The 19,534-nt window shown below is 33.6% G+C and overlaps 1 protein-coding gene across 8 annotated transcripts in view; it reads right to left on the bottom strand.

Moving 5' to 3' along the window:
- The window catches only part of LOC110464811, a 52,680-nt gene that overhangs the window by 2,452 nt on the left and 30,694 nt on the right, over positions 1-19,534 (bottom strand). For 2 of the 8 annotated variants that reach the window (XM_021520258.1, XM_021520251.1), the window contains 22 exons: positions 18,092-18,109; positions 16,262-16,321; positions 15,961-16,031; positions 14,353-14,446; positions 13,642-13,710; positions 13,338-13,429; positions 12,804-12,877; positions 11,297-11,379; positions 9,991-10,074; positions 9,602-9,654; positions 8,868-8,945; positions 8,445-8,505; positions 7,921-8,035; positions 7,321-7,391; positions 6,696-6,830; positions 5,923-6,076; positions 5,586-5,683; positions 5,010-5,231; positions 3,704-3,760; positions 2,516-2,569; positions 1,895-1,984; positions 333-1,516 (listed from right to left, as the gene is read on the bottom strand). In XM_021520258.1, the coding sequence (XP_021375933.1) occupies positions 1,388-1,516; positions 1,895-1,984; positions 2,516-2,569; positions 3,704-3,760; positions 5,010-5,231; positions 5,586-5,683; positions 5,923-6,076; positions 6,696-6,830; positions 7,321-7,391; positions 7,921-8,035; positions 8,445-8,505; positions 8,868-8,945; positions 9,602-9,654; positions 9,991-10,074; positions 11,297-11,379; positions 12,804-12,877; positions 13,338-13,429; positions 13,642-13,710; positions 14,353-14,446; positions 15,961-16,031; positions 16,262-16,321; positions 18,092-18,109 (1,962 nt within the window). In that variant the 3' untranslated portion in view covers positions 333-1,387. Of the gene's footprint in view, positions 1-332; positions 1,517-1,894; positions 1,985-2,515; positions 2,570-3,703; positions 3,761-5,009; positions 5,232-5,585; positions 5,684-5,922; positions 6,077-6,695; positions 6,831-7,320; positions 7,392-7,920; positions 8,036-8,444; positions 8,506-8,867; positions 8,946-9,601; positions 9,655-9,990; positions 10,075-11,296; positions 11,380-12,803; positions 12,878-13,337; positions 13,430-13,641; positions 13,711-14,352; positions 14,447-15,960; positions 16,032-16,261; positions 16,322-18,091; positions 18,110-19,534 lie in introns of those variants that run through there. The other 6 variants (XM_021520252.1, XM_021520253.1, XM_021520259.1 and 3 more) reach the window with 6 other exon arrangements.

Consider the following 19,534-nt stretch of genomic DNA (forward strand, 5'->3'; position numbering starts at 1 on the left):
AGTTGTATGGTATATGCACAGTTTAATTGCCTCTTACGTCCTTAAATTACCTTAGCTGTTAAAAGGACGTGAAACAAAATTAAACCATCAAAAGTCTTGAATTGTCAAAATTGTGGTACATGACACTTCGCCAGCCCATACGGAACTCAACTACAATGGCAATTGTGCATGTAGAGGACAGATTATACACTGTGTCCCGGACATAATGACATAATGAAGGACTGACTGACGATCTTAGTGACAACGTATAATCCCTTCATGTAGTAATGGTGGGGCACGATTACTATTGCAAGGCTATACACTATCTTTAAACGATAACAAAGCCTCATTGATTGTAAAAATAGCACTGTATTCGTGTAGTGTGTAACACATAAAATGGCAATAAATTTATATAATCAATGGACGGAGTATAGGGTGCTTGGAAAGAAAACTTTTCAAGTTTTATAAAGAAACAAAACAATCATGCTCAAGCATTAACAACATAACATACATCAACATAACTGACGTTAATTAAGTGAAAAGTGTATGGTATCACATGGTATAACAGATTGAGTAATGTACGGCAAATATTTAACAATTAGGCCGATTATAATATAACAAACAGTGGATTACTGACCTAACAAATGCGGAACTACTCAAATAAAAACCTCTCAATATGCATAGATAATGGTCCATCTTGTAACGTCAGATGTTTCTCCGTGTGAAGAAATCATACACATCTTGCATAATAGAAACTACTATATATTAATATTGAAATTACCCCAATTTGCCTGAGTGAAAATGTGCATTTTGCGGACGGTATAAGCAATTAATTTTATCATTGTAGTACACAAATATCTTACAAAGAAATGATTCGAAGTTTTAAGGAGTTCAGTTAAGTAGGTATTAACATTCTGTAGTTCTGTAATCAACTGCCTTAAAAAATGCATGACCAATGGACATTCTTCTAAGTATGGACATAATGAACAGCTATAATTTGGATTATTATATTTTTAAGAGCATTGGTCTGTTTCCCATAAGCAGGTTTTACAAAAGGATGTTACGTCTGTCCTCTAACCAATACCAATGTATGGATGTCGGGTTGTATTACCTGTACATACCCATACATGCGACGGAGATATCAACAACATATGTTTGTGATTATAAAGACATTGCTTAAACATAGAATCGTTCTGATTGATTACGCTTCTGTAATACAAAAACAGTTGTAAAATTCTTATAAATATATGACCTAACGCTTTTCGATACCACTGTTCTTTATAGAGGATTATTTTGCTTAGCAGCGAGTGCTGAAAACGTCAGAACAATGCAAAATGATACTTTATATGTCGAATGTAATGAATTCCATTGACCATCACTTTGTTAGAGTGTCAGTTTAGCATGTTCATCATGACTTCCTCTGAGGTTTCGTTACGTTTCGCACTAATCTTCGCATGAGCACATTTTTATACTGATCCCACGTCTCCTTCGTGTAGAGGATGTCTTTCGCTTCGTCATTGTTCATGTATTCTCGTTGCTGTAAACCAATAGGTTATATCGGTTATATATACAGATTAACAAATAAACCAGACGTAATCCAGACCCAATATTAGTAACTCATTCATCCAGTTCATCACTGTCGTATTCTTTCATCACATGCATTTATGAATACAACTTATACATTCTAAGTCGCCTTAATTAATTGTGTTGATTATAATGTCATTATCACGAAAATAATTCTGCAGGCGTACGTGTCTAACCAAAAAATATCCAGTTCCTCCATGTACATTTTGTATATTCGTGTCGAATTGTTATCCGCATTTCATGTACGAATAGTGTTAATCACAATTAAATATACTTGTATACAATGATACAATGACACATCAGTAGAGGCCATGACTATACATATACGTACCATTGTTTCTACTCGCAGCATCGTGTTGTTTTGCGCGTGTTCCAAGAAAAATCGTTTACTGATCTCGATCACTTCAGCACCATCACTGACCTACAAATTTCAATTCGATAAACCTCACATGAGAATCAGAAAATCCCCCGTCCCAACATCATATTCACTTTTGGTATAGAGTTAGTAGACGATACTATCACAAATCCTAGGAATGGGAGACGCTGCCAAATATGTTTAACGTTACCAGTGTAACAGAGCTGGACGATTATTTATATCTACCATTTTTGTTAATTTAGCCACCACTATTTGTCTGTTTCAAAAGTCTATAAATAAAAGTAGGAGACGAAATCTGATTCTTAGATATTGCCGTAATGTATGCTATTTAACTGTTCTATCACTGACCGAGGGCACTGTAATTCAATTATGAATATTATATTCTTATAATATACCATTGATAGGAGAAGAGGCATTTCAAATGTCGTTGACGTAGGCATGGTAACATAAGTGTCAGTCATTTAAAAACACTGACTCAACTATATTGACCAGATTATCTCCTATGATATCCTACGCCATTTGCAAACAAATACTTATAAGATAACACATTGGTTTTCCTAGTATTGATTGACTTACCAGTATGACCCCCTTGGACTCTGAAGCAGTTGGTGGCTGCAGGTGTTCCAGGCCCTGTCATGAAAATACGGTCAATGTACAACACTCAATAATAACAACGTATACTGAGAGGACAAAAACAAATCCGAATTTGATTGTATATGCTACCTGCTGAATAACACTGAAGCTAAATGTATGGAATATATATTGTTAGCAAATGTTTCTGATATGACGTTACTCACCAACTAGTCCTAATGTTTTGTCATGTTTGAGGCAATTACGAATAAACTTAATTAATATACATATTACCTTTAAGGACATGGAGTTCAAAAAAGATTCTATTGGTATTCCATATTTGCTTTTTTGTAATAACATCTATTTAGTTAATCTTCTTTGTGAACACAATGAATACTATCGAAATACCAATGTCTTCCATCAGTGGACGTTTCCTTATACATTTGTAATACGAGAATGTTTTTGTTTTAAGCCACACCCAACGGAACTACAAACGTTGAACCACATAACAACGTTTCACAACGATAGTCGTTGACGTCATAACAACACGACATAACAATGGATCATAGCGCTGTCGTCGACTGCTGATTGATTCGTTAAATTGTTCGCAAAAGCTAATGTGAAAACATAACAAATATTTTGTTCTGACATACTGATGTTTGTCAAAGTTATTCGAAAATAGCCGTTGAATTGATGCTATGAAATCCTCTGTTTATTAATAAACATACACAAACAAAAACCTTTTTTAAGGGAAATATATATGTACTTGCATAATTGGCATGTGCCAAAATCAAACGTTATTACGATGATATTCGTGCAGTGTTATGTGTTAATCGATTAACTGTGAACACAACCAACTGGTTTCTAAATAAACAGACACTGCTTAGAGAACATTTAATTAGATTGTTATTTGACACAAGAATATCTCCGTTATCAGTGACATGCAAATAGTAGACGTCAATAAAAAGCGAAATAAGTATGCTCTATAACTCATAGAAAATCTACTCAGAATAGTACCTTTTTAAACATGCATTAATCCTGAAATGAAAGACTGTTCAAGCCGAATACTTTTTCTACTGTACTTACCATCGTTATACAATATTACGTAGAGCGTGAGCTAAAATGATTCCTGTGTTAGCTACTACTATTCTACTGAAAGGAAGTCAGCATGCAGAAAACATAGGGGCTTCTCACCTGTTCACCTGGCCTTCTAAGCTGACTGTGGAATTTCTTAGAAATAGCATCCAAACCCTAAAGTTTCGTGCAATAACGAAGACAAAAGAGTTAGTCACAAACAAATATTAATCAAACATTGAATACTCCACCTGATGAAACTTTGCTGATAACCGTATATATTAGTCATGTGTTAAATCATAGGAAAAATATATTCAATTAGAAACACAGCGTAGCATTGTAACACATCATACACAAATAAATTAGTCCTTCTTCCCAATATTTTACCCATCAATAACGAATTGCCAATTAAGAATTTTCATTATAATTGAAACTTTATAGCAATTCACCAAGAATTTTAACAATTTAAAAAAACTCGAAAATGCCCCCGCTGCCATGTGAAATTAGTTTCAGTGTTCTATAAAAAATAAAACCATTTTGATCTTGATACCCTGAACATGCACACACACGAGGTACTTCACTTAAAGTTGATAAGTTGATTTTAATATTCATATGTATTTTTCTGTATGTTATTACCATCTCCATAACATATTGAATGAAGTTGCTACGTGTTTAAATTGAATCAGTTGATGATTTTCTATATATAGCAACAGTGACATTGGCCTTGACCTTAGAACCCTGAAACACAAGGATGTCAGAGGTATACCCATATTTGACCTTTGTATCAAGTTTGACCAAAGTCCGTGAAGGAATGAAGTTGCTAAGTGTTTAGATTGAATCGGGACGTGACGCGACGGGACGGGTGTTTACATTGAATCGGGACGGGACGCGACGGGACGGGACGGAGATGGGCAACAATTTATGCCCCCCCTTTTTTTATGGCGGAAGCACACAAATCCATATAAAGCATTTCCGTATATAACTTATATAGCAAAGCGGATGGATATTGCTAGCATTGACCCGGATAATTCACAGTATAAGATGCATAATTTATAAGCAAAAGCAATATCTGAATTCTCCAAAAGCAAAAGCTAAGTTCTGTATTAAAGCACATATATAAGTATATGTATATACATTCTTACTGTAACTATCATAATTATACAGTGAAATAAGTGATTTTGTATATTTTGTGTACACAGTACATGTTTGTGACCGTGTTTACACAGTGTATGTAAATATACTAAAAATATTTGGTTATAAGTACAAAGGATGTAAAAAATATTAAGACACGCAAAGTACACGAAACACGAAAGGTGATGGAACAACAAGGCAAAACCAAACAAATCACTCTAGTTAGTTTTAAAATATACCTTATTATATATCGAAATGGTTCTAAAGCAAAATTCTACATGTCAGAGATACGTACGAAAATATCACCAGGGTTTAATACATCTAGCTGAAGGTAAGCCGGACGGAGTTTAATCTCCTTCGTGGCCTTTCTTGCATATACGGGGTCGAACTCAGTCATCTCCCTTGTCAGATAGGTACCGTGGGGATGAAGCTCGCCATTAGTGTGGGGACGTTCCGTGGAATTCATTATAGGAGGAAACGACGTTCTCTTATCATTCTTCTTTGCAGGTGTATCCTGCTGAAAACATTATCTTATATCAATAAATGTTTCAATTATATTTTGTATTTATCAAATATGTAAAGTTAATACGTTTTTAATAACAAGCTAACACATTATAACATAAAGACAAAAATAAGATATAACGATCAGGTTTAGTATACATGTATTTAATGTAATGTATGTCTACGTGTGTTAAAGTAGGAACTCTGTAAGCTAGTATACCAAATGTATAATGCATTTATTAGAAGTTAACCAATTCTACAATTCTAATTCATTTAAGTCAACACAATAACACAAGAAACATGACAAAAAGAAAAAATGTCATCCTTCAACTTTATCCTATAACTAAATCCTAAGATCTACACAGCTTACCTGTCCGTTGGTAATCAGTATGTCTGGAAGCTCGGTATCAGGTGTGATGTCTGCACGTGATCCCCTACCGCTTGAAGGGTTATCTACCCCTTGTTCAACTGCGAATGTTAAGAGACAGTCGTTATATTCATGTAAGTAATTTTACATTATACAAATATAGGTCTGACTCAACAATAACATTATGTTAACCAACGAAAGAGTTCTTATGCAACAAATCAGTACTTTCTCATAACAAAATATAAGGAAAGAAAGTCCGTTCTAACAGTGAAAAATTCGTGAGAATGGACAAAAAACTTTTCTAAACTGTTCAACAGAAATTACTGTTACAGTAACTTGCCTACGATTGGGGGTTTGACGTATTTTGCTTTCCGCTTGTTTGACCGTTGTCTTTCTGTGGCTTCAACCGCCAAGTTCCCGGTTTTCGTCTCGTCCTGTTCCATAGGTGAGTGTAGAGGGGGTGTCGTAACACTGGGCTTGCGACGTTTTGTTATCTAAAATATATATTTCAATTAGACTTCACCCTGTACACATTCTTATGAATCTCATTTATAATTCGGTTATAACTTGCAATAATATCGGTTTTAGTATTTTATTATTCATCAACAAATCTTCCGATTATGTACAATATTGTATTCAATTTTTAAGATTTCAGTAGCCTTCAATAGAAGTTATGTATGTTTTTCTAAACTTAACTTTCACTTAATCATTAGCACATCAATGAATTCTTAATAAGTTTCATTATGACATTGTTTTACAGTTCATTTGCATCCATCTCCTATAAATTATACAAATATGTATATCTCCTAGTGACACATGAAAAACAAATACACAAACATAAGCACACAAGGCTATGGTGTAAGGTTAATATTATGTTAGTGTGACAACATGTCGCTGTAATTAAAACTCAGACAAAGTTTGAAACAATTTCTATGGTGTAGCTAAAAAAAGTAGAAAAACAAAACCGGCAACTTAAAACAATTTTTGGGTTTAAATCAAACAAACCGCAACCGGAATTAAACCATGGTTAAAATCACGTGTTAGCATTGCAAGCTTGGCGTATATTAATTATCCCCGTAAAAAGTGACGCAAAACTGTGCAGATAATTCACACCTTGTGGCCTCTTACGTTGGACAGTATACCAATGCCTTCAGCAAAATTGCTGTTCTTTCTGCTGAACGAATTACTACAACTGCTACCTATACCCATACTTGAAACAAACGGGTTGGATACTTCGGTTGTGTGGATCTAAGAAATGAAGTGTCACTCAACATTAGTTAACTAAATCGACAACTCTTTATACAACAAATAAGGTTTTCTTATTCGGTATTTTTCTCATATTTCGTGGTGTCGAACTTACGTGGTTTGTTTCAGGAACAAATTTAGAGAGTTTGATTTTCGTGCAGCAATTTTTCTATCCAAAGGTACAAACTAACCCTTATTCAACAACAGCAACAAAGTCACTGTGTCGACAATTCGCGTGTTTTTGCAGGCGATAAAAATATCAATAAAATAGAATAATCGCGAAAGAAATCAGCGATAATCACAGACAATCATTGATGACAATAGAATTTCAAATACATTATTTATTACACATTTAGTTATCTATATTCCATTACAATATTCTATTGATTATATCTTACAATGACTCGGCGCAAACAAATCAACTTGGTTTGCCTATCAATGAGGTATACCATGAAAAAGACAATGCATATTTATATTCGTCAAAAGAGCATACCTCTGGTAGTGATATGTTGCTGCCACTGAGAGCCTTCATTTTCCTCTGTGACATCAGACTTCCTATCATTGCTGTAAGAATTCGAGAGGAATTTTAGAGAAAACTAGCGCCTAATTAAAAAGAATGTTTTAATGCCATTTAGGTCCACATTGTTCCAAAATCACTCTTGATCTTATAACTGTTATTTTAAACATAGATAAAAGCGATTATTTAATGCGTCAGCATACCACGAACATAGCATTTGGTAACGGTGTTAATTCACTCGGTAAGTTTATATAAGTTTAACATTTATCCTTATCTGACGTTTAAACAGAACGGGTACAGGTTGAGACGATAATTTACGAGCACAATCTGTAAGATGAAAGATGTTCTTTGTGTGTATATCAGTTTTTCGTCATACACATTGATGTGTTACCATAGATATTTAGAACATATAATTGTTTAACAGATCAATGACATAACGTTTACATATACCGTCAAATAATACCAACATATCTGATACTTATTTGAATGTCATATTATCAATTTAATCATCCAATAATAATAAGAGTGGCATTGTGATAAAGTTAATTTAATGTAACACGTTATATATTTACCAACCTTGTGCATGACTGAAAGACCGGCCACAACCCAGCTCCTCCGTACTTTGTGACATGAACTTCCTGTCCGTCTCCACGTCAATGACGCTTTGTATTCTAACTACTCGTACTCGTCCCTATAGACAGAAATAAAACATTATTTATCAAATATTGAAATTAACTTTTTCAACACTTTGCGATAAGGTATGCTTTAGGGTTATACAGGCTGCTATCAAACTTTGACCCTCCCTACATATCATTTCTGCGCTCTAGATGTACAGCTCTAATTATGAAAGTGGGAACAACAATACAAGATTTCCCCTAATTCTAAGGTTACCTACTAATGGGCAATGGACGTTTGAATACAAAGCAACACTTTGCTTTGATAAGTTTTAAAATTTCTCCACGGATTATACTTAAACAAATCCGTCAAGTAAACGTTCCTGTTCAAAATCAGGAGACCATATACAAACTTAAAGATGTTTGGGATACTTTTCAAAGTTTATAAATGATATTGGTAACCGCAACATGACGATTAATACTTACCGATTTCACTATGTGAATCCATGGCGTTCTGTTGGTGTCCTCGACTATTGTCACGTCTTGGCTGAAAAAACGGATTCCTGTATTATTTGGCATCGTCAGATTCTAAAGGCAATTATTATATAGATTGCGTATGATCTATTTTGTAATACACAATATTTATTATGTGTCGTTTGATGATATTCATTACATTTTTTTGTTTCAGGTTTAACACACAATGGTCTCTGTTTTGATGCGATGTCTGAGCTTTCTGGGTTAATTGGGTTACAGGATAAACCCGATATCCAACTTGTGAAATCTGATTACTATTGAATTTCACAGAAGCTTGTTGAATATGCTTTGGAATATAGTTAGAATTTTATATCTAAGCAGGATAATTACCTTAAAATATTTACTATACGTTTACAAATGTATTTCAACACTTACCCATAATACTTGAGATGTATTGAATCTGGATTTGTCTTAAATACATCACAAGGAAATTCCAGAAATAAATCTAATTTTCTGAAAAAAATAGTTAATATGTTATTTAAAAACATCTTATTGGTTCTAGTAAGAGGTTAAACTCGATACGAAAAACAAAAGTTGACAGTACGATTGCATAAACAACATATATTCGAGGGAAAGGCACATGTCTTTGTACGGTACATAAAATACTAACGACATATGAAGTGTGTTTACACAGCAATCCTTAATATAAGGAAGAATGTAAGTTTATGTACATCAACAAAGACTAACAGGTGTGGTTCTGGGTCAACACTGCACCAGACCGCAGAAGTATTCATGGAGTGGTAAGTGATAGGAATACAATTAAATACAAGTCTATAACAAAACACTCTCAAGACTTATATTTACATAAGACATTCAAGTGTATCTGTTAAATAAAATCTCAAGTGGTTACGTTTCGAGACTGGAGAGCCTCTAATGCTGGTCCATCAATAAATCGCCATTGTTTAAACACACACATGTGAGGCGAATATGTATTGTAGCCCGAAACACTATTTCGGGATTTTGTGTTTACACTTTATATTTAAATGTTTGTACCGGTACTATACAAATAGGGTTATATGTACATAAACCTAATTTTTGATGACTGGTTCTATAATACAACGCGTGCTGTGGGTGTACGCCGGTAATGATATATACGTAAGCACCCTTACCTTAGAAAGTCTATCGGTGGTCCTAAAGTTCTGTTTCGTAGCCGTAAAAAGTCCTGAATGGAGATAGGAAATCAAATTAAAATATACAAGAGCTTAACATGTATTTAATCAAAGGACGCTTATTTGAATGTAAAGCTTTCGTTTACTTTCATTAAAAAGACCTACAAAATACCATCCCATATATGACAATTAAAAACATTCAAATGGCTATACAACATTCTTAGACTAAGTCTGGGAATAAGCGAAAAATGTCCACAGTGAGACAGTATTCATATTTTACAGTAAATTGGTGACATGTCAGAAAACACAATGCAATGATAGTTATGGATAATTGCAAACAGGTACTAATATACTGTATGATCGAGCATTTAGAACGATTTACAACGTACATCTCTGTGTATGATTAGGACCTCAACCTGACCCCGTGATACCAGGTGATGTTCCCTCTGCCAGGCCATCTCCAGTTCCTGTGCCTGTAAGTCAGATTCAGGTGTCAGCACATTTTCGACGAGATAATTGTTAAATGCAAAATGTATTTTTCTTAACATTTTATAAATTAAAGCGTAAGATAGGTGTAAACAAAAGTAAACATCTTTAACAAGTTCGTTCTGTACAGTTCGCTGGAGGATTCAGCCCTATTTATACCAGGACACATTTTGTCGCAGACAATATCCCGTTTCTTCTTTTGTCACCAATGACATCGATAATGAAAGAGTCATCTTTCATTAAGTTAAATCTAAAAAGCTCGTGATCATTTAGGTTCAACAATCTGGTTATTTGCTGAGTCATCGCAATTGCATATCACATATTTGTAAATTTGGTTGGAGAGTTGTAATCTAAAGTTTGCAGTTTAGTGAAAAATAGCAGCAATTTCGTTATAGTACTTTTTATCTGTAATGTTTATGAAATGTTGAGCGTATTTGTAACAAAATTGAACGTTCAAAAATGACACACTAGGATTGGTTTCTCTTTCACAAACAACTTGAATGTTTCCATGTCACTTTATTATTTAAATAATTTTTCATAGCAACAACAAACATGCATGAGGCCGGTAGATCTCCCCAAATTTAATAAAAGAGAAACCATTCCTCGTATTACCTATTAGACGAGTTAAAAGTAGACTTTCGAGTTTTTGTAAACGAATTGTTTCGAAACCTTTTAGCTCTGTAACTAAATATAGTGATAGGTTATTAAATAAAATGAAGTAGTATCAAATTTCATCAATCTTAACGCTCCATTACAGAAAAAGTTCGCGTCGTTATAACATAAATGGAAGTCAAAGTATCATAATGACAAATCTGAGTTCTGATTTTTTTAAACATGAGATATCCTGGTGCTGTAAGTGTAGTATAATCCTTATATTTTTTAACTGCCCAGTTGAATCTTAACGTAAAAATGTGACATTTACTGACACAAACAATCGGATTCAGGTTTATCTTTTTCTAGCCCATTGCATGGTTACGACTTTGCCATGATTACAGAAACAATGTTACAATTCAGTGCAAGACACCACCATTTAGATAAGTTACATTAAGATCACAGTAAGCTCTACTTTTAACGTCAGAAATTGCCGTTTGTCATGATATACTAGAAACCATTCAGCGTTTTTTCAGTACTTCGAACTAACACTGAACCTCCGTTATGCGTTAATTATTAAAATATACAATGTACATGTATTCTATATAGCATACTCACATCAGTTGTCGTGCCCTTCTCAATATAACCCTCTGACCTGGTCACGAGACCGGAACTTAAACGGTACTCCTGCACCTTTTGCACTGGAATTATAAAATACACCATTTAAAGTACACTGTTTATCAGTAACAAGAAAACATCAACAATAATAATAACAGTAACACGATAACATGATAGTCAATAATACATATATACAAGTAACACAATAACATGACAGTCAATAATAAATATATACAAGTAACACGATAACATGATAGTCAATAATAAATATATACAAGTAACACGATAACATGATAGTCAACAATAAATATATACAGGTGTATCGATATCTTTATATCATCTACCAAGAGAGTTTGTCTGCATTGTAAACATCATAAACAATTCAACACCAATTCAAGTCACGTGCTTGTTAATTAACATTAAATTGTTCCACGATATTTACAACAACCTTGAAATTATATCAAACAAAAATAATCCATATCGCGAGGAAAAGATACAAGGAATAATCAATTATCACAAAACAGGAATGTATGAAGTTTTTTTGTGTTTAACAACGTCACGCATCATAGTCGTAAGAAACAATGGGATCAGGTATATAGTGTAACAGGCCTAGCAGATAAAAAACGATACATGAGCAAACGTACAGACTACAATGAGGATGTTAACTATGAGACAACACACAGAGGCAGTATTGATTTGACCTCCCTGATCCCTGAATTTGTACATGTACAGACAATCAATTTACAATGTAAAAGAACTCAGTATGCAGTTTATCAAAAACAAGGAAAATTTAAATTGACACATCAATTCATTATTAAGTAAATGTGAAACAGATACGCAGAAATTAAATGTTAGGTCTGCTAAAAAAGGTAGCACTATAAATGCATTTGCATTATTAAGACGTTTAACATACGATGTTCAAGGCCGGGCTATTAGGGACCACACGCGATCTCGGTCACTTATATGTTTTCGTTTTCTTGCGACCTTTAATAATGAATATACTTGAGCCCAATCTTAAATCCTTACTGATCACAACGTATATAGGTAGACATCAAATTTAGAGCGGAAACTGTAAACTTATTTTACGAGCTTTCGAAAACATCAGTTTCCTTTGTCAGGCAAAGAGTGCAAAAGACCGTTGTCTCGACTCTTAGCTATTTAAACAACTCAATGTATCACAATGTTCCGAGTTAGTAACGTCAACTATTAGGGAATGAGATGTTTCGTTAAAATAGCACTCTAATACTACAGACAGTGATTTGCATCATTTGCTTGACTGAGGAAACAGACTTTTCGAAAGCTCGCAAAACAAGTTTTCAATAATTGTTTGTGTTCAAAACAAACTAGCATTCATAATTTATGCCAAACTGAAGAATCTTATTCCGAATATAATACTCCCAATGGATAAATGTTTCGTTTATCGTGAAGTTTTGATATATCCTGACCTATTTTCGGTTTAACGAGGTTCCACTGTAAATGTTATCAATGTCATTAATTAAAAACAAACCTTTTCCCGACATGATATAATAGAACCTCTCAGGATCTCGTTCCTGTAGCGCAAGGATCCTGTTGGAATCATACCTGTAAAAGATAGTATGAAAAGATCATCGCTAAATTATACCATCCAATATAGGTTATTAAATTGATGCTAAGGGTTACCTTAATTTTTGATAAGATTTTCATAAAACCTGGCGCATACTAAATGTATCAATGTGTTTTATTATGGCAGTTGTTGTTATATGGTGTTGGTAATAAAAACGTAACTAGCCCTGCCCTGTACAAAAGTAATTATGAGTAGTCCCAACATAATTCCAATTGACTTTCAAACATTTACGCAGGTAATGAAACTTTTTTCGTAGAAGTTGTAATAGGTATTTGGTTGTATGGTATTTGTTGTTATCATGGCAGATGTTTAAGATTTTAAAATGTTCATAAATCAACAATCTTTCAATACCTAAATACACATGCTTGATAAACTATAACACGTTTATAGACCCATGATGTTATGATAAGAGGTATTGTGTTTGATCAGGACATTTACCTCTCATATGCTACACATCTTGCTACGTCTGCTTCCACCTCCACGGGGAACAGCTGTTTAAATGCCTTAGTTGCTCTTAGAACCCAAATAATCTAAAATAAAGATGACATTTGCGTATAAATCAAGTCCAGAAATGATTTGTTTAAAACGACAAACATATTTTGGAAAAAACTTAACAAGACAGATGTCATCATTACGTAATTATAAAAAACATGAAATAGAAACAATATTGTTTAAGTATTAACTTACATGTATATAAACATATCATTTATAACAACAAGTGAACCCAGACATAGTTTCCTACCTTTTTAATATCACTTTTACTCCGGTAGTTGGGTTCTGTTGAAAATGCTAATTGCATATCAAAGGCAAGCTGGGAAATAATAAAAGCACAGTCATAAAATAGAATATGTAGTTTATGGACTGTGTGAACTTTAATACAAAAGATATAATTGAGTAACCAAATATTCATCGTTAAACATGTCATAGCTGGCCAGCTGGCTTAGAAACTTGTTACGTTTACTGAATCCTACAATGAACATGTATGGAGTTTAGACGTACGAACATCTAGTACAGTATGGAGTTTAGACGTACGAACATCTAGTACAGTCATACATTGAGTTTGGATTGGTAGTTTATAGTCGTGTTATTCAACATAATCGACATTAAACAGACTTTTAGTATATTTCACGGGAATTAATTCCATTTATTAAAAATTTCATGATGAGGAACAAGGACGAAACATGAACAACTAAAGAAAAGTAGAAATCCCTTATACCGTTAATTTATGCTGTTCAGTTAACCTAATGGCAATCGAATTCCTAAATGGTTCAATTAATGGTTAATTTATAAGATTGATAGGCACATCAACAATAATGACACAGAATAATACAGCCAAATCACTTAATGTTTGCTTAATTATGTACATGCATAGATCGCTAAATAAATTACACGCTGAAACGTGAATAACGGTAATATGCGGAATGTAAATGAGCGAAGTCCGGGTGTAACTCACACTAGATCGAGAAGTATCCTTATCCTCCCTTTGTCCCTTCTGTCGCAGGCGTTTGACGGCAAGGGCTGTTTCAGGCTTCACTTCCTTGTAGTATCTGAAAGATATCTTTTTTCATCAGTTCTGCATCTAAATTGAGATTTCTAAAACGATGAAATTGTTTCAGACAAATAAAAATATAAATTGTCATTTATTCAATGCACTAAGTCCCTTCAATATAGCTACTATTTCAGTAATATGCGATTATTGGTAAGCTGATATATTTCATCATCTATCAACATATGGATCTGATTATTTTACTTCAATACATCGTTATATATCAACTTATAATGATACATTAAGATTTGTGAGATATCATTTCGTTATACACTGAAGTCCCGCCTATCACATATCAAATAAAATATTGTCAAATAGGAAATAACGAATGCATGTTGCTACTTTTATCTCCGACAACAAAGCTTACAGGAAATAGCATTCCTCTTTACATTGACAACCTGTCATGATGTAATAGGCTTCCATGCAGAAGACAAAGAAGAACAATTAGGACCATTGCAACATTCATCTCCTGTTAAGCTGCATGAAAAGGTCTTTCGTTTCCAAATATAGAAAATTATCACTGACAGCTAACGCTGGGAGTGTTGATATCATTGCCGTCATCGATAGTCCTCTTCAACACATTACATAACATGGTGACATGACGGTGTACAGCATCAAATTGAGCATTATTTGACCGACAGACTAATTAGATAATGACGTTGAGAGGCGATCCCCCACGAATATATATTCTGATTAAATACAAAGATCAAAGGACATTGCATTCTTTATAAGCAGGCCAAGAACACCGAGTTGTTTCTATAGGGAACTCGACGACGAGAAGATGGAATTAGTTCATCTCAGGGTATATCGTTAATGGTAAGGTCACTCCGACACTATGTTACATCCCCTTGTAGCAGTCTAACATAGCCTTAGGTGCGTATTTTACAACAGCACATCGAGCCTTGATCACTTGTCATAAATATCATACCAGGTGTACATGCGTTATCCTAAGCTTTCACATTCCACACATCGTTTGACTGGGTGGGTCTTTATGTATTACCAGTATCCAATAGACATCTTGCATTCCTTCTAGTATTAACACAATACCAGAGATGTTACATTTGCAGAGAATCAATAGATGCATATGCTCCTTTTGTGCCGGATTGCTCTCGAATCCCTGGGGGGTAATTGATTACGTTGATTTCCCATATACTTGTCATACAGAGGAGAAGGTGCTAATCATTCGGCTATATTGCCAACACGATCAAATTCAATTTCCTCACACTGCATACAAGTCAGACGTGTGTATGATACGGTACATAGTATTACATATTTCACCAATAAAGAAATAATATCTAAAGTAAGAAATGGACCTGAGCAAATACCTTGTATGTCTACGTATTAAAACTTATAAAACAAAAACTGGTCTGATTGGACTTCACGAAAAGTTTCACTTTTAAGTGACGATGTTATTAAACAAGGACTGAGATACATTATATTAAACGTATGGTTCAGTAATGTATATTTCACCTCACATTACTTTCGGTCTCCATTGCCGTCCGTTTATTTACTTACTTCCGCCTAGAAATACAGGCCCGCGCCAGTATCAGCACCAATTCTACAGCATGTTTGAATTTCTCAATTGCCTAGAAAAGAAAACGAAATCATGTATTTATAAGTGCATGTAATATCAAGATATACATCTTTTCCTAGATGTGTACTGTATACTACGATCTTAGTATCAGAATAGTATATATGTGCGTTTGTGCTGTCACTATTTTGGATTACTAATTAAATATAAAGTGCATGGTTAGAAAGTAATAAGCATGATCGGTCCTTGCTCCTGTTTTCGACAACAATGCTACTTTTAACTTACCCTCATTCCTCGTTTGAAGCGTTGTTTCTTGATCGCTCCTCCATCCATTTTGGCTATTTTCTACAATGAAGAAAACCAATTCGTCCACCAATATGACAATGTCAGAACATTCTATAATAGATCTGTATTAGTTCGGCCCTGCTGAACCTTTCCTCTGTTTACAATTTAAATGTATCAGGATAAAAAGAACATGGTGTTCAAATAAATCGTGTTGCTTTAAGGCTAGATCAAATGGAGTTTCTTCGCCTGATCGATGTCATCAGGACAAAAGCTATTTAGTTTACCGTTTACATAACGACGCTAGATCTACGGTAAATACCGCATAACGCCAATACAAAGTATGGTAGAAACAAACGAACCTATCTAGTTATCTTTAATCCTTCTTCCATTTTAAATACTTTATTACAATGGTATATTAGACTTAAATAAACTCACAATCGCCCTTATTTCTGATAATACAATTTCTGTTTTATAAAGATAAAGGATGTTCACGGCGTATCACTGGTGACCTACTTAATTTGTAAGATACATCATATACGGAGTCGCACATATTTGAAGAGTTTATAACAAATTGTTTTGCTGTCTCCTTATTTTCTGCTGTTGTAGCTTCATATATACTTCGTCGATCTTCGCATTTAAATTGTATTATTTTGTATCTTATTTCACCATAGGGGAAATATATTTATTCAATATAATGATTGTAATTTGAAAAGGCTCTATAAATTGAACCAGTATTAATCACAATGCCGCCAGTACTTATGATATTGTTAACCGGTTTACAAAAGTACTCTGCTAGGCTATATCTATTATCTGGTCTCTGTAGGTAATTTTTATAATACTGTCAAGTTTCGAACAACAACAACAATCACGTAACTTAACTATATAATGTGGAGTGAGGTTTATGTTCGGTAATGCGAAACGGTCGTGCTTAAAATCCGGTATTTTCTGATATTGATTTTCTTTTAAATGTATTCTTACCTGGTATTCATTTCAGTTAATGCATTATGATTTTGTATGGCCACCTAACAAATAACCGAAAACCTTTTTAAATGTCAATACACATTCCATTAACAGTACAATAGGTTTAAAACGTTAAAGTGCATACTAAATAAACTAGATTGTTCAAACAAAATCAAAAGAACACGTGTTTAATTTCGATGTTATGAACAAAACGCCAACATTTCCTGTAAAAGATGTCGGCCTGACAAACGTTCAGGATGTTACTTGTATTTCTCATAATGGATAACATCACCTCACGCAGGATAATTTTAAAAAATGAAAACAAAAAAAAGAAGAAAAACAAAAATATAAACTAACTACTGAAGTGCTTGATTAATACGTAATTTACTACGGAATTTGGTTAGCGCCATTCGAAATTATTAATTTATATCAGGATTTCGAGTTTGTGAAGATTGTGCTTAGAACAGTCCATCCCGAAATGAAGACATAAAAAATGATTTCGCATACCAACCTCCGTACAATACTAATAGAAAGACTAGCCATGGCCATATAATGCTATCACAAGCACCGGAGATTACATCGTTATAAACACAACCACCTAAATGAGGGTTAAATAAAAATTGCAAATAAAATTAACCGATATATGTAAATGTGAGCTAGTTTCACCAGTGAATTTTATTTTATATGATATATATGACAAACCAACAGGAAACTAGCACCAAAATAAAATAACCATGAGCACTATTACTCTGGTTACTCCCGCTAATTGCATCTGTTTCATATAAATGAGATGACGAACAAACAGATAACTAGCACCAACAACTCTAAGTAAAGTAAAAATAACCAAGCGTAATATCACTCTGGGTATACCTGTTGATGGTCCAGGCGCTGAAATCAATAACATAGAATTAAAATCCATATATGGTCATTGTCTGAATTATTGTTGAAAGTCAAGTTCACGCGACATTTAGTATAAATCAATAGCAATCATGAACGTAGATATTATCATATAAGCTTTGGATATCGGTTATACACTTTCGTTTGCAACTTTAAATACACATGAAGGATCTATCTAGTTTATATTGTGTGATAGATAGATTAGTGTCGGTAACAGACACAAATAGAGTATTAGGAACAAACGGGCGCGAACTAACAAAAACTACCGTGAACAAGTCATTCTAACTGAAGTATTATCGTTCCTTATTTCGTCAACTTTCTATAATAATTTATTACAAACCGACTATACCTCTTCATAGTTATACGTTTTATGCATAACAGTGACGAGAGAAGTGTGAAACGTTTACTTAACTGTCCATTATCACATAACACGGTATTAAACTAACGTTGTTTTGTTACTGTGATCTATATTTGGCCTACTTTCTCTAACCATTGATCTCAGGTAGAGCCGTATGTCATAACCACCGGCTTATGGCGATATTTCAACAGAACAGTCCTTTTAAACAGATTCGTAAAAGGTAAAACCTTTAATGTCTGCCAACACCAATATAAACACCATGGTATGCTGACAAGCTCTAGTGTCCATTCGAAAAGGGATTCTCAATTCTTAATGGGTCTGAATGACAGCCAGTACCGGTAGACAAATTAATGGAATGATTTCCCCAACAATAGTTTTACCTGCCATTTTCCATTGGCAGACACTTAAAAAGGTTTTGAATGGATTTAAAATTGCTTCAAGGAGGAATGAATTGATGTCAGTTTGTGTTGAAATCAATTAAAGTTAATGGCATAAATAGAATAAATTTGAATTTAACAACTTACTATAACATGCTTGGTGTACTAAGGAATCGTTGATGTTGAGCACATCTGTGGACTGTTTATGTTATGAGCATACCAGTGCTCGTTTGTAACCCCTTTATTGATAATAAGTAATGGCTTCAATATTATTGACTTAATAACTAATATAACTAATTCATTAGTGGTGACTGATTCGGAATCAGTCTTCTAAGCAAAGCATATCTCTATACAGGTATTGTATACATATGTATATAACGATATATATTATATACAAGTATTGTATACATATGTATATAACGATATATATTATATACAAGTATTGTATACATATGTATATAACGATATATATTATATACAAGTATTGTATACATATGTATATAACGATATATATTATATACAAGTATTGTATACATATGTATATAACGATATATATTATATACAAGTATTGTATACATATGTATATAACGATATATATTATATACAAGTATTGTATACATATGTATATAACGATATATATTATATACAAGTATTGTATACATATGTATATAACGATATATA

This window comes from Mizuhopecten yessoensis, unplaced genomic scaffold, assembly GCF_002113885.1.
Source record: "Mizuhopecten yessoensis strain PY_sf001 unplaced genomic scaffold, ASM211388v2 scaffold11035, whole genome shotgun sequence".
Taxonomy (NCBI): Eukaryota; Metazoa; Mollusca; class Bivalvia; order Pectinida; family Pectinidae; genus Mizuhopecten; species Mizuhopecten yessoensis.